The sequence below is a fragment of the Halichoerus grypus genome, chromosome 2 (genome assembly GCF_964656455.1).
Source record: "Halichoerus grypus chromosome 2, mHalGry1.hap1.1, whole genome shotgun sequence".
Taxonomy (NCBI): domain Eukaryota; kingdom Metazoa; phylum Chordata; class Mammalia; order Carnivora; family Phocidae; genus Halichoerus; species Halichoerus grypus.
In genome coordinates this window covers 207512061-207532002 of record NC_135713.1, presented here as the reverse complement: position 1 = coordinate 207532002, position 19942 = coordinate 207512061, and the positions used below count along the sequence as shown (strand labels likewise).

At 52.7% G+C, this 19942-nt stretch overlaps 1 protein-coding gene across 6 annotated transcripts in view; it reads right to left on the bottom strand.

The window, feature by feature from the left end:
• The window catches only part of RPTOR (regulatory associated protein of MTOR complex 1), a 335570-nt gene that overhangs the window by 231276 nt on the left and 84352 nt on the right, over window positions 1-19942 (bottom strand). The window contains exon 1 of one of the 6 annotated variants that reach the window (XM_078066238.1): window positions 15583-15725. The exons of 4 other annotated variants lie outside the window; for them this stretch is intronic. Coding sequence is in view for 1 of the 2 variants with exons in the window: in XM_078066237.1 (XP_077922363.1) it covers window positions 1733-1774 (42 nt within the window). In the remaining variant the exon portion in view is untranslated. Of the gene's footprint in view, window positions 1-1732; window positions 1790-15582; window positions 15726-19942 lie in introns of those variants that run through there. One more of the 6 variants, XM_078066237.1, reaches the window with a different exon arrangement.

The following is a 19942-nucleotide window of genomic DNA, read 5'->3' as shown; positions in this document are numbered from 1 at the left end:
CGCGCGCGCACACATCACACGAAGGGCGCGCGTACACACACACGTCACACGGAGGGCGCGCACACACACGTCACACGGAGAGCGCGCGTACACACACACGTCACACGGAGGGCGCACGTACACACACGTCACACGGAGGGCGTGCGCACAGTCACACGGAGGGCGCGCACACACCCACGTCACACGGAGGGCGTGCGCACACAGTCACACGGAGGGCGCGCGCACACAGACACGTCACACGGAGGGCGCACGCGCACGCACGTCACACGGAGGGCGCACACACGTCACACGTCACACGTCACACACCAAGAAGGGGGGGCAGCTGGGAAGTAGCGAGAACTCTGATGCAAGCAAGATGCTTCATCAGGAATACAATCACGTGCACTCAGTCACAATCACACACACCCACAACTCACCCACACTTACAGTCACACAGCCTGTCACATACACACTCACACGCACACCCTCACAAACGTGACCCTCAAGAACTCCATGCCAGGGGCAAGGAGGGATGATGGCCCTGGGCACGGTGGGCAGGTGGGGTGGAGAGCGGGCTGAGGCCGAGCACAGAAGGGATGGGGCGGAGGGAAAGCAGGGTGTGACTTAGTCTCTGGGAGATGAGAGGGAAAGGACAGGAGGAGAACTCCAGGAGACAGTCCGACCGCAGGAGTGAAGGGCTGGGCCGTGCTCTGGCCGCCCTCCCAGCCCCACAGCCTCCGTGCACACAGGGCCGAGGAGGACCTGCTCCCCCGATAGAGACCCTCGTGGCTACGCGGGGGGTTTGTGCTCAGGAGCAACAGAAGGGCATGAGAAGGGGGAAGGCCAGACCACCAGGTTAAGAGCCGAGCTGGGGCTCAGCAAAGCCAACAACGATGGCTGAACACCTCCTGTGTGCCAGGTCCTGTGCCAGAGGCTGGGTGCACCTGCAACCAAACCAGGGAGGCCCTGCCCTCCCGGAGCACACACTCTGATGGGGGAACCAGACACTGAATGTGTTCGTACAAAAACTGTGCAATGAGTCAAAACCACAGGGCAACGGAGCCCTCGAAGGACGAGAGGAGCAGAACACAGACTGAGCCTCCTGGAGTGACAAGGGTCAGGACCAAACTCCGCCGCAGCTGCTGGGAAAGCCCAACCCCCCCCAACCCCCCCAACCCCCAACCACCCCCCCGCCCCCGGCCGCTGGGTCCTGGAAAGCCCGAGAAGCTCGTGTGCTGAGCCAGCAGACTGGGCAGCTTGCACCCAGCGTGCCCCTGCAGGAGCTCAGCGCAGATGCCCGGCTTCGCAGGGAGGGCCCCAGCGGCAAGGGTGTCTGAGTGGCGGCCGTCAGCACTCCAGCTCCTACCTCAAGCCCGGCTGCAGCAACCACCGGGAATGCTAACCCGCTTCCCTTTATGGACACTCGTCCTTTCCAAAACACTGGACAGGGAATGAAATCTGACATTTGAAACGGCTGTTGTGAACATGCTCAATGTGTTCAGCGCTCTGACGAGAATGAAGAGGAGCCACGGCCCCAGGCGGGTCTACAACAGGCCGTGCTCTGCGCATCATCCCTCAGGCGGCCTCGGCCTTGGCTGCACACAGCCTTGAAACAAAAGGTTGAGGAAAATAAATAGTGAGAAAGGCTGCCAGGACGCCAGGCAGAAAAGAAATATAAAACACAAGAGGAAGCACCAAATTCTTCACTGTCTCAGAATAAATGAGGAAGGGGACTATGAAATTTATCACAAACCTTTAAAACATAAGCAGGGGCACCCTCACGATGCAACGACATGCACCAGGCAGGTCAAGTTGAAAGGCGTCGAGGCTCGTCTCCACGGTGCTGCGGCTCTAGCTCTTGCCGCCGCCCCCTTATGAGTTCCTTCCCCGGCGGCGGCAGGGCACGACGCCCCTGCGGGCTCTGTCCGGAACAAGCCTGTGCCATGGGTGACACAGGAAGAAAGAACCACCTGGACAAAGCCCCCGGGTCGGAGCCCACAGAGCTACTGCCACCTCCTCTCCAAGACCTTCTCGCAAAAACTCAGTCTGCTCTGCGGACTCAGCGTCGTCAGGAACGGGTCCCCACAGCTTCCAAAAATGACAGAAACTCGCCTCTGCACTTCACAGAGGCTAGTGACGCAGGAAGCGGGGTTGGGAGGAGCCCTGGAACGTATGGGGGTGCCACCGAGCAGCCAGCCTGCCCCGCAGGCCTCCGTCCTGACAGCCCGTGGAGTGGGGCCCCCGCCTCTCCTGCTCTCACTTGTGTGCTGGAAAGCGGCGTTGAGGAGCAGCCCCACTTGAAAACCAGATGCTCTTGCTGGGTGGCTTCCATGCCGCACGCGGGGGGCACCTAGCTCCCAGTTCCCAGCCGAGGTCGTGCTGTCCCGGGCATACATGCTGCTGGCACAGGACAGATGCTTGAGCGGTCCCCCATTAAAATGACATCACAGAAAGCTCCTTGTTTCGGAACATCGGGCACAAGCTACTGACTGAGCAGTGTTGCGTGGTGACGACTATCTCCCCTGCTCACTGAAGTCCTGCAGGTCACTCTGTGCACTTGTGCCAAACTGTAACAGGGAAGGAGCGGATGGAGGAGCCCCGAATCTGTCCCGTGAAACCTGGTCCCTCGTTGGTCGACAACCTCTGTCCTGGCCCCTGGAGATAAGGGTGACAGCGTACGAAGGACACCGGTGAAGTTTACTCTCAGCTGCAAACACAGAACACCCTCCAACTGGGAACGTGAATTCTTCCTTCCCAGCTGTGGCCTCTGCACACCTGGTCAGAACAGCTAAGAGAGAGAAAGGGGGCAAACGGGCACCGCAGCGATCGCGGTGCTTCCAGTGGGGAGGCTGCCTCTGCAAGGATCGGGGCCTGCTCTGGGGATGCAAGCGGGCCTCGGGCTGGGAGGGAGTGTCCCCACACACACAGCCGCCCGGCCACGTCCGGGTCCCCGGCTCCAAGCTCCAACACCGCTGACTCTGTGTCCCTTGGCCTCTGGAAGACTAGTAACTCTTCCACCTTGCGGTGGCCCCAGAGGGGGGACAATGAGACAGACTGGAGAGGTGGGCAGGTGCCTGGGGAGGAACTGAGGAGACTCTCTGCTCAGGGCCGGCAGCCCGGGAAAGGTGAGTGGGGGTGAGCATTCTTGCCCTCCAGGTTACTGTGAACCCCCATGCCCTAGTTAATCAGTGCCCTAACCACACACACGGCAGCCGGCAAGCAGCAGGTGCCCCCCTTCCCTGAGCACACGAGGGTGGGGAGTTGCTGGCACAGCTCTACACCTCCTTTGGGACAGGGAGCACGTTGGCCTAGCAAGCGTCCCATCAGGAACACGACAGGAATTCCACATGACTTCCAGGGAGGACACCCATCATCCATGTTCAGGGAGTGGATTCCTTGTTTCAGGCACTTCTCTCAGCCTGCTGTCATCCGTCCCTTGCCATGATGGTGTGACTGCTATATGTCTCCCCGGCTAGACTCCATGATCCACAGTGGCAGGAACCATATCTGGTTTTGATCAGAGTCTGAGAATAGTGTGATCCCAACACACATTGTTGATAAATGCTTGAACCAATCAATGAATTAATGTCTACTTCCCCCCTTCAAGGCTTGGAGTTCCTTGCCAGGAGGAAGCATCTTATTTTCACAACCACAGCAACTAGCAAAGTGCCCCGTATATGGAAAACACTCAATATTCTGTTGCATGGAATCAAGTCGGCATGAGTCACGCTCCTGCCTTTCCCATACCTTGGCCAGCGCAGTGATCCGGTGCCAGCAACCTCACTTATGCTCCCTATGAGCCTGGTAAGTCTTCTCGTTTGCCCTGAAGATGCCAGTCATCTGTCCTAGGACCTCTTCCTCCCTCCCTCCATCGTTTATGTCTCCACCAGACTAGGTGATGGGGAGGGAACAAGAGTCTTCTCAAGTTCATATCAGGAAAAAAGAGAGAATAATGAAAATAATCTATTTTTGAGAGCCAAATTTGAAGAAAGGTAATTTTTAGGTAACACCAATGGCAACATTTCCAGTATTTCACATTGAAAGAGATGGAAAATAGTTCTCTGGAGAGAGTCATTGAAAATAAAAAGCATGTCCCCCCACCTCCTCCGTCCTGCGAGTCCCATGAATGGGACGGTCACAGGATCACAACAGACACAGAATTCACAGGCAGAGACTAAAGAGAATTCACGGGCAGAGACTAGAGAGAAAGACAAGGAGTGGTTTGGAGGCTAACAGACAAGCAAGACTTCCCTACTTCCTATGAAGATCCTCCTCAAGTGTCTAATGCATCACTTTTAAAGGGAAATTTCTCAGAAGAAATGAGAACAGTGGTCGGGATGCACGCCGGTAATTAGGCAGCATCTTCGATTAGCTTCCCCGTCTTACTGCTTCTCCTCGAGAACCGGGAGTCTTTGATGTGGAGCAGCCGCACTGGGCTAATTAGGATGACGAGGAGGAGTCCCAGGCAAATGCAGGCTCCAATCGAAGCCCCCGCGCCCCTGGTCAACAACAGCAAAGGTACTTCAGAGATTTCCTTTCAAGTATTTTAATTGGCAGAGAAAAATGAGAGAAGAAAAGGGGAGAAAAGAGAAATAATACCAAAAAATGAAAGGAGGAAAAATCTAGAAGGTCTCCATAGCTCAGAATAGAAGACAAAACTTTTTTGGTTCCTTTTGAGGAATAACGCAGATTAAAACTATATCAATATTCTGGACATAAAAGATATAAAACCATATTTCTCCTTTTAAAAAAAATTCTCGGTCTTTCTGAAGCAAACGAACACCATAAATTTATCTCAGGCACTCTACAGTTAACAACCCACATTATTATAAATGTCCCCTCTTCTAATTGAGCAGCTCCAAGGAAGCGTGATTCCTTTGGAGACCTGAGCTCTTTTCCTTCCTCACTTTATCTCTTCATTAACTAACACTCCCCCTGCAGCTATGGTCAAGGATTCTGAGTGCTGCTAAGTGCTCCTGGGAAGAACAGCAGGGAGGGGAGCAGGGGGAGATGGGGCAGAGGGGGAGAGTAGGGAAGGGGGGACAGAGGGGAGGGGAGAAGAAGAGAGGGGAGGGGAGAAAAAGAGAGAGGAGGGGAGGAGAGGAGAGGGGAGAAGGGAGGGCAGGAGAAGAGAGGGCAGGGGAAGGAAGGGGGAAGGAAGGGGAGGGGAGGGGAGAGGAAGAAAAGGAGGAGGAAGGGGAAGGGGAGGGGAGGGGGAGGGACGGAGGGGGAAGGGGAGAGGAAGGGAGGGGAGGAGAAAGGTGGAAAAGGAGGGAAAAGGGGGGGAGGGGAGGGGAGAGGAGGGGGAGGGAGGGGAGGGGCGGGAAAAGGAGGGGAGGGGAGGGAAAGGGAGGGGAGGAGAAAGGTGGAAAAGGAGGAAAAAGGGGGGGAGGGGAGGGGAGAGGAGGGGGAGGGAGGGGAGGGGCGGGAAAAGGAGGGGAGGGGAGGGAAAGGGAGGGGAGGAAAGGGAGGGGAGGGAAGGGAGGGAAGGGAAGGGGAAGGGAGGGGAGGGGAGGGGAAGGGAGAGGAGGAGAGAGGAAGAAAAGGAGAAAGGGGAAGGAAGGGGAGAGGAAGGGAGGGAAGGGAAGGGGGGAAGAGAGGGGAGAGGAAGGGAGAGGAGGAGAGAGGAAGAAAAGGAGGAGAAAGGGGAAGGAAGGGAGGGAAGGGAAGAGGGGAAGGGAGGGGAAGGGAGAGGAGGGGGAGGGAGGGAAGGAAATGTTCTGGCCAGTTCTCCTGGATGGGCTGTTTGTGGAGGTAAAAAAACCGTGAAGAGCCAGATTTCCATCCTGTTGTTGTCAGGGAACACTCGGAGCAGTGGGATCCTGAGAACCCAAATCAGCCAGGATGAAGCTCAAAAACAGTGCTGCGTGAAGGAGCATACAGGTGTCAAGAAGGGCCACAGTCTGTTTGGGGTCTTGTTGGCCGTGCTCCTGTGCGCAGCCCACCCTGGAGAAAACTAAGGGAAGGCGCACAGCCCAGTCCAGAAAGAGTCACCTCTGCAGGGTTGGGGGGGATGACTCTGAAGGGGTTACCTTCTCTTTCTAAGCCCATTAATGGGTAAAAGCAATTAATTTATTATTTCCTAAACTGTGCCATATTTATAAGCCCAAATGGCCTAATCCACCCCCCACTGCTAGGAAACGGATACTATTTGAGAGAAAAGAATGTCCAATACCTAACCTAAGAATTCCTTCAAAGACAGCCAAACGTCTCCTAGCTACTCTATGTTCACATTTGCACATCTCCAGAGCATGTGGAGAAAACTGTAAATAAGATTTCTCTGCAGATTGCCTGGCTCTGCAAAGAGAAACAGATGATTTTTGTCATCTTGCCAATTTAGAGCTGCTTACAAAATATAATAGAAAACATAAACCACCCCACGACCTGCAATCCCATTCCCAGGTACCCGAGAGAAATGAAAACACACGCCCACACAAGGATTTTTATACCAACATCCACAGCTCCCTTCTTCATAATAGCCAACAATTGGAAATAAGCCAAATGTGCACCAGCAGGTGAACAGATCAACGAATTGTGGTCCAGCCACACAGTGAGATGCTCCTGGGTCATGGAGAGGAACGAGCAACATGGCCGCATCTCAGAAACTGCGTCGTCGTCGTCGTCGTCGTTGTGGAGGCAGATATCCCAGCCCGCGACCCTCTGCACAAACGTCAGGACGAGGCCTCCAGCGAGTGGCTTCCCAGGCAGGGACTCTGACGGGGGAGGGGGAGGGACCTTTCTGGGTGACCAATGCTCTAGCCCTGGTTCTGGTTAGAGGGGAGTACACGGTTCTCACAGTTCATCCAACCAAAGACTTAAGATCTGTCTGTACATTTTTCTTACCTAAATGACATCTAATAACTGCTTGAAAAAACGTTTGTGGAATGGCATACGGAAAGAGGGATGTTCTAAATTTTAAAGAGACATGAAATCTATAAAACTGAATCTAGCACCGACCTTCCTGTTCACCTGCGAGTCGGGGGTTTTGACTGAGTCATGGCAGCCCAGCCGTGTGGGCGGTGAGTCTCCAGTGGGCAGAGCGCCAGTCCCGAGGCCGCCACAGCACCGTCACAGCAGTCTCAGGCGCACAGAGCAGAGGGCCTGGTGACAGCGTGACAACCAACATGCAGCAGTAAACGGCATTCTAGAAACCCATGAGAGACGCACGGGGAAAAGATCTCTTTCACGACAGCAACTCGTCAGAGCCTTAAGGGATGCGTCAGATCTCACTGAGCCCTGCTAAAACAAGAGCAGAATGAAAGCACACCATAGCTGTGGCTGTAAAAACCCAGCTCTTCCCAAGCTGACAGATAAACTCAGCAGCAGCCCCTCAAAACCTCAATGCAGCACTGGTGAAGAAGCAGGCAGTGGGGACTGTGCCAGGAGCAGGCCAGGTTTTGGGGCTCTCGCTCAGGTCCAACTCCACCTCTGAGACGCCACCTTGCATATGCCCCTCGCCATCTTCCCTCATGTGGTGATGCAGAAAGACGATGCCCTCCCGGTCTGTCCCGCCAAAGACCCCAGGATCAATACTGACTCTGACAAGTCACTTCCAATCGCCCTGAAACTTTACCTACGCCAGGTCAGCAACACCCAATCACTAACTGGGCTCAAGCCTACCTTGTGTCACCTCCGTTCCTGGCAGTGGAAGGAAGGGGAACATCAGAGACAGTCTGGGGAGCGGGGATTGAGGGGCTGGCCGTATGCAGGATTTTTGGGCGAAAGGACACTAGCTTGCACTTCCCGTCCCCTACTGGAAGTGTGGCAAATATGGATCAATCAGTGACTGCCTCTGTAGCCATGTACGCAGGGTTCCTGGAAGCCCATTGCTGAGGGAGATCAGAATACAAAGAAAACAGGAAAACAGGAAGGGGGAAGAGCCCGTAGGTTACACAGCAGGATTCTCTGCATTATTAAACTCCAGAGAGCCCCATTCTGTCCCCAGCTCTGCTCCTCAAAAAGTACGGCTATGATCTATATGAAATAGTTGCTGTTTTTTTTTTTCCATAAAATTCAAGATGCCAAAAATTGTAAGATTCATCATTGCTTCATGTGTCACTGAGGGAAAAAAACACTGACAATTAAGCTCTGACACAGTGCTTTCTCATCAGCTGGAATTTTTATCCGATACTTGGTACAAGAGCTATGGTCAGCTTCACTGGACAAGATTGTCACTTAGCACGCTCTGGCTGAGGTGCCCCAAACACCTCTTCCATGTGTTTGGAGGTCCACTCTCTGAGTCAAGTTTACGTTTTCACTCAGCCTCACCCTTGGGCCACGAGTGTGGGGGGTATACCATCTCCATGGTGGTCTCTGGGGATTCTTCCAGGTCACAGACCCCATTCACAGGCCTTCCACAATCAGGACTGAGCCTCCCTCCACCAGCTGGCTAAAACACTGACCCCTGTCTAGTCACACCTGTGCACCCCAGCACTGACAACTCCGTCCACGCACACAGCAGTCAGCACTGCTGGAAACACGCCTTCCCATCTCGGGGATGTTCAGGTGAAAAGAAAGGGCATCTTAGCACTGATAGCCAATGTGTTCAAGATAAGACGTAACAAGGTGGAAATCTTCCCCAGAGACCAGCAATCAATAGAGAGCTTAATGGAAATTACAGACTAGAAAAATACAATGGAATTAAAAAAATAAAAAAGGTAGGTTGGCTAAACAGGAGATTGAACACCAGAACGGAATTTGTGAGCTATTAAGTGTCAGGAGAAAATATCCAGACAAAAGCATGGAAGGAAAAACCACAACACTGAACAGAGAGTAAGACATACTTGGGACAGAATGGAAAGTCTAACGTACTTGAAGCAGAGCTCCTGGAGGGGAGGTGGGACACACGGAACAGAGTCTGCAGGACACTGATAAAAACCAGCAAGCCCTACAGCGAAGGAGCACCAAACACAATGAACAGAAAGTAAACCACACCTATGAACATCTCAGTACTTGGTGAAAAAGGCTTTAAAGCAGCCAGAGGGGTAAAATAGGACAAACATGAAGGCTTGCAGCCAACTTTTTAACAGAGAAGATGGAAGCCTGGAGATGAGAGGAACACACTTTTTAACTCCTTTAAACTGGAAAAAAAAAAAATTGCTATAGAATTCTACACCCAGCAAAACTATCCTTCGAAGTGAAATAGAGATAAAATAAAAACATTTTGAGGGGCACCTGCATGGCTCAGTTGGTCGGGCGTCTGACTCTTGATTTCTGCTCAGGTCATAACCTCAGGGTTGTAAGAGAGAGCCCCTGCTCAGCAGGGAGTTGGCTTGAGATTATATCTCTGCCTCTCCCTCTGCCCCTCTCCCCACAAAAACAGAAACAAAAACAAATTTTCAGATAAACAAAAACTAAATAAATGTGTTGCCAGCAGATTCACACTAAAAGAAATATTTTAAACATTCCAGGTTGAAGGAAAACGATTCCAGGGAGGACAAACATGCAGGAAGGAGTAAACATCAACGTCAAAGGTGAAGAACTCCTATCAGCTGAGCAAACAGAAACACAGTCGCATTAAAACAAGGAGCAGCAGAACTATGAAAAAAGGCACTTCTGATTTTCACAAGGACAAAAACATGGAGAGACCCTGTATGATGCCCATCTCCTGAATCCTGTGTCCTGGGGACATGAGGCCTAACATTGTCCAAAACGCTCACCTCCAAGAAGATAATCTGGCTTTACTCGATAGCACAGTCTTTCCTGCTAGATTAAGTAGATGAGAATAAACCCCTTTCAGAACCAGAGCCTGTCAGAGCTGAAATAAATTCTGGAGATTTACCCAAGGTCACAAGTATTCAGTGGGGTTAACACAGGTTCCCTGGCTCCCAGGCGAATGCGGCCATATACTGTTCAGAGTCGTCATCAAGTACATTAATTAAAGGACAGTGTTTGTAAACAAAGGGATTTCTTTAGGGTTATTAAGGCATAGAAAACCCTCTAGCCGTACTTAACTGCCCCAGACTGCTCCCCTCCTAAGTTCCCTGTGCTCCTGCGTGAGACACAGCGCTAGGGAAGTGGGGGATCCCGTGTAGACCCCACCATTCAGACAATCACCTTCCTGAGCAGAGGACAGTAAAACTCATGATCTCATCCATTATCTGCAACTCTCTCTGTCAGTGAGTTGGGGTGTTGACTTACCCATGTTAATGCACTAATAATAATGACTGTAGACACTGATGAAGACATCAAAATTACAACAAAAACCACTGTTCCCTCTAACTGGAGGCTACAGCAAGAACCTCCAGTTATAAAGCTGCACCAGCCTCACACCTGTGTCCAGTCCCAACGAGGCCCCTGCACCTGTGGCCACAGCCAGCCGAAGTCCACACACAGTGCACGCACACACCGAAGCACGCGTGCATTTTAGCACCATCAGGCACGTCCATCCTTTGGGTCGTAAAACCGCGGAGACAGGGCTGGCATCTTCTGGCGGCCATCCCTCACATCAACCCTGTACGGTGCTATGCATGGCCAATATTTATTTTTTCAAGATGTTTCCCTTCTTTTTTAAGAGAGTGTTTAATATAGCACTTTTCCTTCTGCTAAGACAACCTAATTTGTCACTGTTCGTTGTCTTTCTCGGGCTAAAGTGTCCACCGTAAGCTCAGCAGTTTTGATGCTTGGTGCCAGTCAACAAAATCAAAGGTTACAGGCCTGCTGAGCAGAGACCCTCCGCCTGGCTGCCCACTGAGGGCAATGCCCCCGCTGCGCCACTGTCCTGAGCTCTCGACACAGGGGAACCAGCCGCCCCACACACTCCGACAGACTCCAGTAGCCGTGGTGCTGGACAGTTAGGGAAGCTTGTCCCCCAGACGGGACGACCCAGGACAAGCCCCGTGCCAAAGCCTCTCCAGTTTCTCAGCGCACACCAGCCAATGCACGTGGGCCAGTGCACACACGCACGCGCACACACGTACATACAGCATACATACACGCACCCCCTACACACACACACCATACACACACATGCACCACACACACACACACACATACACACTGGGCACACACACCACACACAGACATACCTCATACACACACACACTGCACACATTACATACACACCACACACATCACCCACAAACAGTCACACACACTCACATCATGCGCACACACACACACACAGAGGCACAGAAACAAGAGACAGATAAAAAAGTCAGAACAAACTACATGTAAATTTCACGACCCAAAGGCCAAAGTCCCAAGTGGCTCCTTCTGCCCCACGTGCCCCTTCCTACACGAAGGTGCCACATGCAGAGTGGCTACTTTAAATCAGCTGCCCATTATTCAAGCAATAAATACTCAGGATTTCTAAATGCAAGGTGTACAGAAGGAATTAGGGTCAAAGTCTTCTGCATCTACCCTAAACTCGCCATGACAAATGTTTTGTGTATCATTTCAGGGATTACCTACATGTATATCTACACCTTTGTGGGACTAGAATTAATCAACACAGCAAGACACCAGGAGGGAAAGAGAAACTAGGAACACCTGAGGCAGCACCGGGCTAAGTCCCCCAGGGCGCGTTCCCAACAGGGCATCCAAATGGGCGGGAAGCCAGGTAGCCGGGCCTATCAATGTGCGCATCTATGTATCTTAACTATCCATCCACCCACCCACCTGCCCACCTATCTACTCATCCGTCCATCCATCCGTCTGTCTGTCTGTCCATCCATCTCCACACCAACACTATTAATCTGACAAGCAGGAAGAGCTGAATTTCTACAAGGTACATGTGCATATTCTGAGTGTGCTGAATACATTTTTTTCTTTTATACTTTGCTTTTTAAATATAACATATTTTGAATATCTTCCCACAACAGAAGTCAAATAGCTATAGAATTCTGTGTTTCTCCCAAATTTCATATGCTTTACAGGAAGGAGGACTAGGAGAAGACCCTTTGATAACATTCTCAATTTCTCCCACGTTTATGGATTTTCTATCTTTTCTGAGGTCAATCATGGTCATTTAACTTTCCTAGAAAATTATGCACCTCATTCAGGTTTCCCCATTCATATGCAAAGTTTCACAAAGCACTCTTTCATGACTCTTTCAATTTCCTCAAATCTTGGGGTACTTCTCGATTGTCTGGGTTCTCTCCTTGGATTTTATTGAAATTTGGCTAAGACTGTCTTTATAAAAGCAAAACTTAGAACTAAAAATCCATCAAGGAACCTGCCCTACCTGCAGCCCTTACAAGAGAGACACCCCCTGCCCCCCGAAGACACTGACAGGATCCCTGTTTGATCGTCCTGGTTCGGCCATGTGCCAAATCAGCCCTCTGTCATCCGGCCCCCGGGTCACAGCCGCATACAGGGTGGGCACCTCAGCTCTGTGGGATCCATCCATAGACTGGTCAGTGAACACAGGACCACAGCAAAATACATAAATAAATACAAGGTACGCACTGGCTGGGCCAATCACAGTCTCTCTGTTGGGAAATGTTGGGAAAGGCAGGCTAGAATGTGCCACGGGCCCGGCACACCTCCTTACAGGGACACAAAGAGCCCTCACAGCCTGTGCTGGGCTGGTGGCCTCGGAAGGGGCTGTCTTGCCTGTGTCAGACTTAGGGTGTGCCCCTGGTGCAGGAGTCAGTGGCCCTCAGGCACCCCCCAGCTTTCTGGGGCTCCTTTCATTGCAGCGAGACGGAGGGGGTGGGCAGCCACACGGCCTATGTGAGGTCAGTGTCACAGTGGACCCACAGGCCGAGGGGGCCCGGGGCACTCAAGGTGTGGGGTCTGGGGGCCTCGCTCTCTCCTTCGCTGCGAACAAGCACCTGGGGCGCATGTCCTCTGGTCTCTACCCTGGGGTAGTACGTGCCTTTTCACCACACAGCCTGGCCACCCAGGGAATGGTGAACACTCTTCTGGGGGGAATTAAATCTTGAAAATCCAACCAAAATTGCAGCTAGCAGAGAGCTGAGGCTGAAGAAGTAGAGGGGAAACATCACAAGGTGATGTTAGAATCATGGGGCTCATGGCCTCACAAACCATGACCATGACAGGACACAGGGTGACAACCCCCAGAATATGAGCCCCATGGGGCAGGGCTGCGTTTGGTTCATCCTGGGACCCTGTGCCCAGGTGGAGCCTCCTCTGAGCAGGCGATCAGCAAATGTGTCAAAAAGACAAATATATCAGAGAAGAAAATCAAGTCACCGGGCACTAGGGGTCCAGGAAAGATCTGCACGGTTAGTAAAGCTAAAGTAGACAAGAGACCCAGGGGACACAGCATGCTGGTGACCAGTCACTTGCTATGGAAGTGCCCCGACAGCTGCTGGGGCCCCCCAGTCCATAGGGGTCACCTCCCCTATCGCTCCACACCGAATGACCTTGACAAGAAGTTTCTCCATATCATGCAATCCAGGCTGAGTGGGCCACCGCTTTTTAAAACCAAACACCTGGCAAATCATGTGGAATATATATTAAAATACCTAATCACACAGTATATGTATTGATGTAATCCTAGAACCTCTTAATAAACGTTTTATAAGTGGGACAAACTGAACAGGCCAAAGACTATTTTAGCACTTAAATGTTGCTATGAGGTCGTCAGCAGATATCACATACATTACTTGGAAAGGACACAAGTCCTCTCAACAAAAACTTTGGCTCAGTCAGTTTAAAGTCTCCATTGTGAACTCTCACAACTCAACAGTAAAGACAAATAACCCAACTAAAGAACGGCATAGGATTTGAATAGATATGTTCCCAAAGAAGATGTGCAAATAAACGGCCAATAAGCACAAGAAAAGGTGCTCAACATCACTAGTTATTAGGGAAATGCAAATCCAAACCAGAAAGAGATGCCTCTTCACACCCACCAGGATGGCCATCTTAATAATAGTTTTTTTTTTTAAAGATTTTACTTATTTATTTGAGAGAGAGCATAAGCAGGGGGAGCAGCAGAGGGAGAGGGAGAAGCAGGCTTCCCGTGGAGCAAGGAGCCTGACTCGGGGCTCAATCCCAGGACCCTGAGATCATGACCTGAGCTGAGGGCAGACGCTTAACGACTGAGCCACCCAGGTACCCCAATAATAGTTTTAAAACAAAACACACAGAAAATGACAAGTGTCGATGAGGACAGGGAGAAACTGAGCTCTCACATGACGCCAGAATGGAAAATGGCACAGCCGATACGGGAGTTCCTCAAGGTCGACACGGAGTTACACGCGAACCAGGGAGACGCCCGAAAGAACTGAACGCACACGTCCCCGCAAACACTCAGACACAAACGTTCACAGCAGCGTTGCTCTGAGAGCCGAGGGGTAGACACAGCCCAAGGGTCCATCAGGAGATGGACACACAAATGTGGTGTGTCCGTCCCGCGAACTCCTCCAGCCGTGAAAGGGACTAAAACACTGATCCAGCAACAGCACGCGCACGTGACCCTGATGCTGAGCGAGAGCGGTCAGGGACACGGGCTACACCGCGTGCGACTCCTTCACACTGTGTTCTGTGAATTCCGTCTCCACGTCTCAAACCTCCACTGCTTATCACACCAACAAGTAACTCCTTGACATTTACGACAGGGGTACCCAGAAGCCGTCGTGAGCGCCCAATTCACGACCACCGCTGCAACACATGGTTTCCCGATGGCATGAAGTCTAGCGAGCAGAAGTGGCCGCTCCCCTCCAGTCTGCGACTACCCCCCTGGATCAGCACTTTCTCATCTGGCTGGAGCCGGATTTGACAACCCTTCCCAGTCACATATGGCGAGCATACGGTGGGCTCACCACCTCCCCCAGATTCTGCACCCCACTGCCTCATGCTCCGTAGCTTCTCCTTTCCCAGAGCCGGCACTTCCTCAGACGTCTTCACCTCCCTCCCTAGCACGCCCTCCGGAGCTGTCTGCACATGGCTCAGCACCGGGGGCTCCGGGTTAACTCAGGAAGCCAACGCCGCACACGAAACCTGGGACTCAGACATCTGAGCTGCAGTGTTCGAGCTGCGCAGACAGACAGCGCCCGGTCCTCATTTGCAGTTTGTCACACACAGAGATAGCTCTCTCGTTAAAAAGATCGTGAAGATGAGAGACCAGATCCTTGACGGGCTTGTGAAGGACAGAGTTAAGCCCTATTTCTCTGTAAAAACACGATACTACCAGCAAGCCCGCGTGCACAGGTGGGCGGGAGGAGCAGGGGGGCTGGCGAAGCAGGGGCGCCGGGCAGAGCAGGGGTGGACCCCTCAGAGCTGACACCGCACCTCATCCTGTTCTCCCCGTTAAAGGTTCTCCCACCTTTCACATTTACAAACCCTCAACATTCCGTGGTAAGCTCTCAACTTCCATTTCTAGAAAGCAGCACCGCAACAATTCAACAAGTGCGTGTTCTCCCCACGATCCCAGGCCACATGCCCACCCCCGGCACGATGGCAGCAAGGAGGCGTCCGTCCTGGTAAGCCCTCCCTGCCCGCGAGGCACCCCTGCCCGTGGAAGGCGAGAAGCAAGGGGCTGCCGGTGACCTCTGCTGCAGGGACGTGAGGGGTGCGCGGCGACGCCTGACGAGTCCACCGCCCCGACAGTGGCCTCACCTCCATGCTCAGCGGTGCGCCGCTCAAGCCGTGGGGGCCCAAATCCCAAAAGGACTGCCACACACCCTGCACCTGCAGAGGCTGGAGTCACCACGGGGACCGCACCGCGGCGGCACGGCACAGGGCGACCCTCACCGGCCGCCGCAGACAGCCGGGGAGTCTAGCCGCGCAAGGCTGCTCACCCTCCGGACGGGCTGCAACATCACTTCCTCCTTCTCCTTCTTTAACGAGTTTGTGTGTTTTTTAAAGACTTTGTCGGTCGTGCCCCAAAGCTGCTGAGTGATGGCGGAGGGCCGCCGCCTCTCTGCGCTCATGGAATGCGCTGGCAGGCAGGGTGAGCAGGAAGAGCTGGGTAGAAACTGGTTTTCGGGGGACAGGGCTGCACAGGAGCACAGATCGGAATTCTCCCTGAACACGGCGCGCGGAGCAGCTGTCGGGCAAGCAGTGAGTGAGGACAGGGTGAAGGGGGAGTGCGGGGACATGCTCAAGGCCGAAGCAAAAATATAACTTCGTGTCCGTCACAGGTACAATCTCCGCATTCTGGGGGGAAGCAGTTAAGTCACTGTCAAAACACAACAGTTAACCCCACGAGGGCCAAGAAGGCTCTGCCTCCTCTGTCGTGCAAACCGAAGAGCAGCGGTGCCAAGTGCTTCACAGCAGACAGGAGCCACGGAAGCGTGAGCGCCTCCCCACTTCCCCCTTCGGCTGTGCGCCTCACTGCGGTGTGTCACAGAAACACAAGCACGGTGCATAAAGGCCCACGGCAGGGCCCACAGAAAAGCCGGGCTGGTGAAGGAACGGGGGACAGGAGGGCAGGACGATGGCGTGACAGCGGCCACAGCTCTCTCCCTTCCGGGCCGTTCTCACCGGCTGCACCGCAAGGTCGGTTTGGGACTAAGGTCACAGTGGGGCTGTCCCAACAGGAGCCACGACAACAAACAGCCCACCTGGGCCTATCCCACACATCCATCTGGAGCACCTCCTGGGGAGGGCGGAGCACACACTCCTATGGCAAAGCTGGTTCCTCCCTCGATAACCCACATCCAACTCTGAAAACCCCAAGACAAGGCAGAACCCACTCACTTGTGAGCCTTACCGCATCCCTGTATAAAGTTCACCCCAGGACACAGAAGGGAGTCAGGTGGGCGAGTTGTCAGCGCTCACGCACACTCCTCTGCCCCTACTCCCAACCCCAAAGAGGGAGGCGCCACAGGCTGTGGGTCCCAAGCACTGTGACCAGCCCCAGGAAGGACACTGCAGGCCAGGGCGGTGGGTCACCCAGCAGTGTGGTGGGCTGCAGCCCAGCGACCTGGCCGGATAGAGCCCTTCCCCTAGCACCTCCCAGCTTGAACACCTGGCAGCTCGTTGAACAGGCCGCCGGATGCTCTCTCCCTGAGATGAGGGTCACGCCATCCGCCCATCCCAGGGAAGAGGCAAGGAGATATCCTACCCACAACCCCGCCAATACCTAAGTGCTGGGCAAACAACACCCGTGCCTAAAACCTACAGAACGAGCCCGTGAATGCCCCAGAGTGAACGAAGCTGTCCACTGGCCTTAGCCCACCCCCCCGACGCCCCCTCACACCAAACAGTCCAGTCAGCAGAGCTGTTTGTTCAAGCATGCTCTCCGAGCACACAAGCAGCTCTGTGATCAAAACCAAAGGAAAGGCCTTTGTCACTCAAATTCAAATGCAACAATTATTTGCAATTGGCTGATGACCAGGTGGTGGAGCCCTGCTTTGTCCCAGACAGACTTCTGGCCCTGCGTGCACTCTGCCGGGCGGGAAGCACAAACACACGTCTAACCGGCACACCGACCTCCATTCCTCAACCGCACCGCAGCCGTGACCGACCAGGGGAGCATGGCGAACTGCAGGAAGGACACAATGCACGGTCCCACACTGTCCTCAGAACTGCCCAGCTCGCCCAGCCCCTGGGGCCCACGGCCACGGCTCACCTGCCCCGCCTCTGCATCCACAGGCCTGCCTCCCGGAGGAGCTCCTACCACACGCAAGGTGCGCTCCAGGGAGGCTCCAAAGGGCATTTTCTGTCCCCTTCCATAGACACATGCAGACTGCTATGTTACTGGGACAAAATGCACTCAGTCAGATGCCGCCAACAGTGGACGCCTCGCCAAGCTCCTTCACCTGCCTTAGTGAGCTATAAACATTCCCACCTCCACTTGCTTTCGGGTCTGCAGCACTGTGGGGAAAGAGCGACAGGACGAGACCCTCGTTTGTGGCCCCCCCATCGGCTCCGGCCCGTTACGCCCTGCACTAAACTGCCAGAAGCCCCAAGCGGTTAGAGAAAGCCTCAGAAACATGCGTTCTTCACCAGATACGCTCGACTCTGTAATCCCCACTGCTGTCGCCCAGTCACACGCCCAGCTGGGGCTTCCCGTGACAGGAGTGAGGTCTCCCCGCACGATAGTCAGCTGGAACAACAGCTGGCATTCTTCCTTCAGTCTCCTACAGGACACAAATTTATGTACCTACAAGGTAGTAAGGCAGAGCCTTAAATTTAATCAAAAGAAGTATTTCACTGGTGGCAAACTGATAAATTATTTAGACAAGGGTTCAATCAGCCTGGAAAGAAAATCTGGGCCTAACAGTCTGGCAGCCTCAGAAAAAAAATATCACCATCATGGCTTCTCTAAATTCCTTCTTGACCCCAAATCACCCTTATCAAAATGTCCATTCCTGCATAGTTAAAGCTAGAAAAGCAAGGAGGAGAACACAAGGAAGGACATCGGCTCTCCGAGGCACAAGGTGGGCAGGGGTCCCTTGGTCGGGTTCCCGTGGTCGTTAGCAGGGTCCCACATGTCCCACCCATAGCCACGCGGAGGCATGCCAACACTAATGAACAGGACCTTATTTCCAGCTGCGCCAGCTTTCTGAGCCTCGTAGTACAGGACACGGAGGAAGAGGAGACCAGATCTAGAGGAGTCTGCCTCAAAGGTCTGGAAATTTACTAACACTCCCGTTGTTTTATTGCAGATGGCACATGAGCCTTCATTACGCAGAGCACTCGAGAGCCCTGTAGAACGCAGTAAAGTGGTGTGTGTTTAGCTCTGCAATGTTTCAAAGGACCCTGACTTACAGTTAGAAACAGGCCACCTTGCACAGAACATCTGAGCTTGGTAACTGTCTCATGTTTTGTGCAAACTCTGGGAGGCAGCATGAGGCCAGCCTCCCTCCCTCTCCTGTCACCCACAGGAGCTTCCAGAGAGCGGAGAAGCATGCCACTCGCACCAGAGCGCGGACTGTTACTGCCCGGCGCATAGGGCACAGCCCCATGACCGGCACCAGCAAGCCGGCGAGCCCTCCTGACGCATCCCTTACTAAGCTCAGGCTCATTTCTGAACAGATGCATCCCACTAACAGTTGGAAGCAGCAAAATTTTAAACCTTCTTATCATACTTAAAAATGAATGCAATCGTGTTGACATTCAAAACAAAATACTAAGTATTCGTTGCTGTGGTTCTGCTTCCTGAATGCAGGCGAAAGAGCCCACTCGGTCGGCGGCATGAACGGCTCCTTTCTACAGTGCGGCTGGCACGTTCCGATCCCTCCCTACAAACCAGCCCCGACGGGGTCCCACCGGCCCCCGTGCACCCACACCTTTTCTTAAGCACTCTACAATCTAGAAACTCCCTCCCTCATGAGCCTCTTGAACTGCATCTCTCCTTCAAAACATTACCTTGCAGATCCATTCTTGAAATCCCATGAAACTCTGAACACATGTCTCAGACTAACAACATCCACCTGGAGGACTGCACCCTCTTTGCTACCGCTCGTCTCACACAGTCACCCTCCTGCCACGGCGAGAAGGTGACTTCTCAACCCCATCCTGATTCTACTGTCATTTCTGGATCTGTGATCATGTCCCTATATGTAAATGCTGCCTGCCTTACATGGTAATGCCTCTTCCAGATGCCATAGGAGAGATCTGCTCGTAGAAAGAAATTTAGATTAAAAATAATAATAGATCCTCCTTTCAAAGATTCCATTTACTGCCAGCTAGCATGAACTAGCTGATGCCTACCAAGTTAACTAATAATAAAACTAGCAGTAAATCAACTCTTAGCACTCCCCAAAATTGTAAATCATACCAAATGGAATAAACATACAATATCTAGAAATATTAAACCCATATTCTGAAAGACCATATCTTCTCATGTAATATTTCTTTAAAAAGAAGAACGTAATTAAAACAGCAGAGCTTGTTCTGTGAAGAATGCAGTTGGTAGATCTGAATTTATCTGGTTGCATTCTCTTTTAAATAAATGAACCCAGCAAAAAGCCAAAGCATGATGTCAAACCCAGGAGATGGTCCGATGTAGGTAAGTCAGAAAGGCGTTCTTTTAAATTTGAATATTGCTGGTTCTCCACCTTCTAGATGCCAGTGACGTCAAGTCTCCCGACAGACGTTA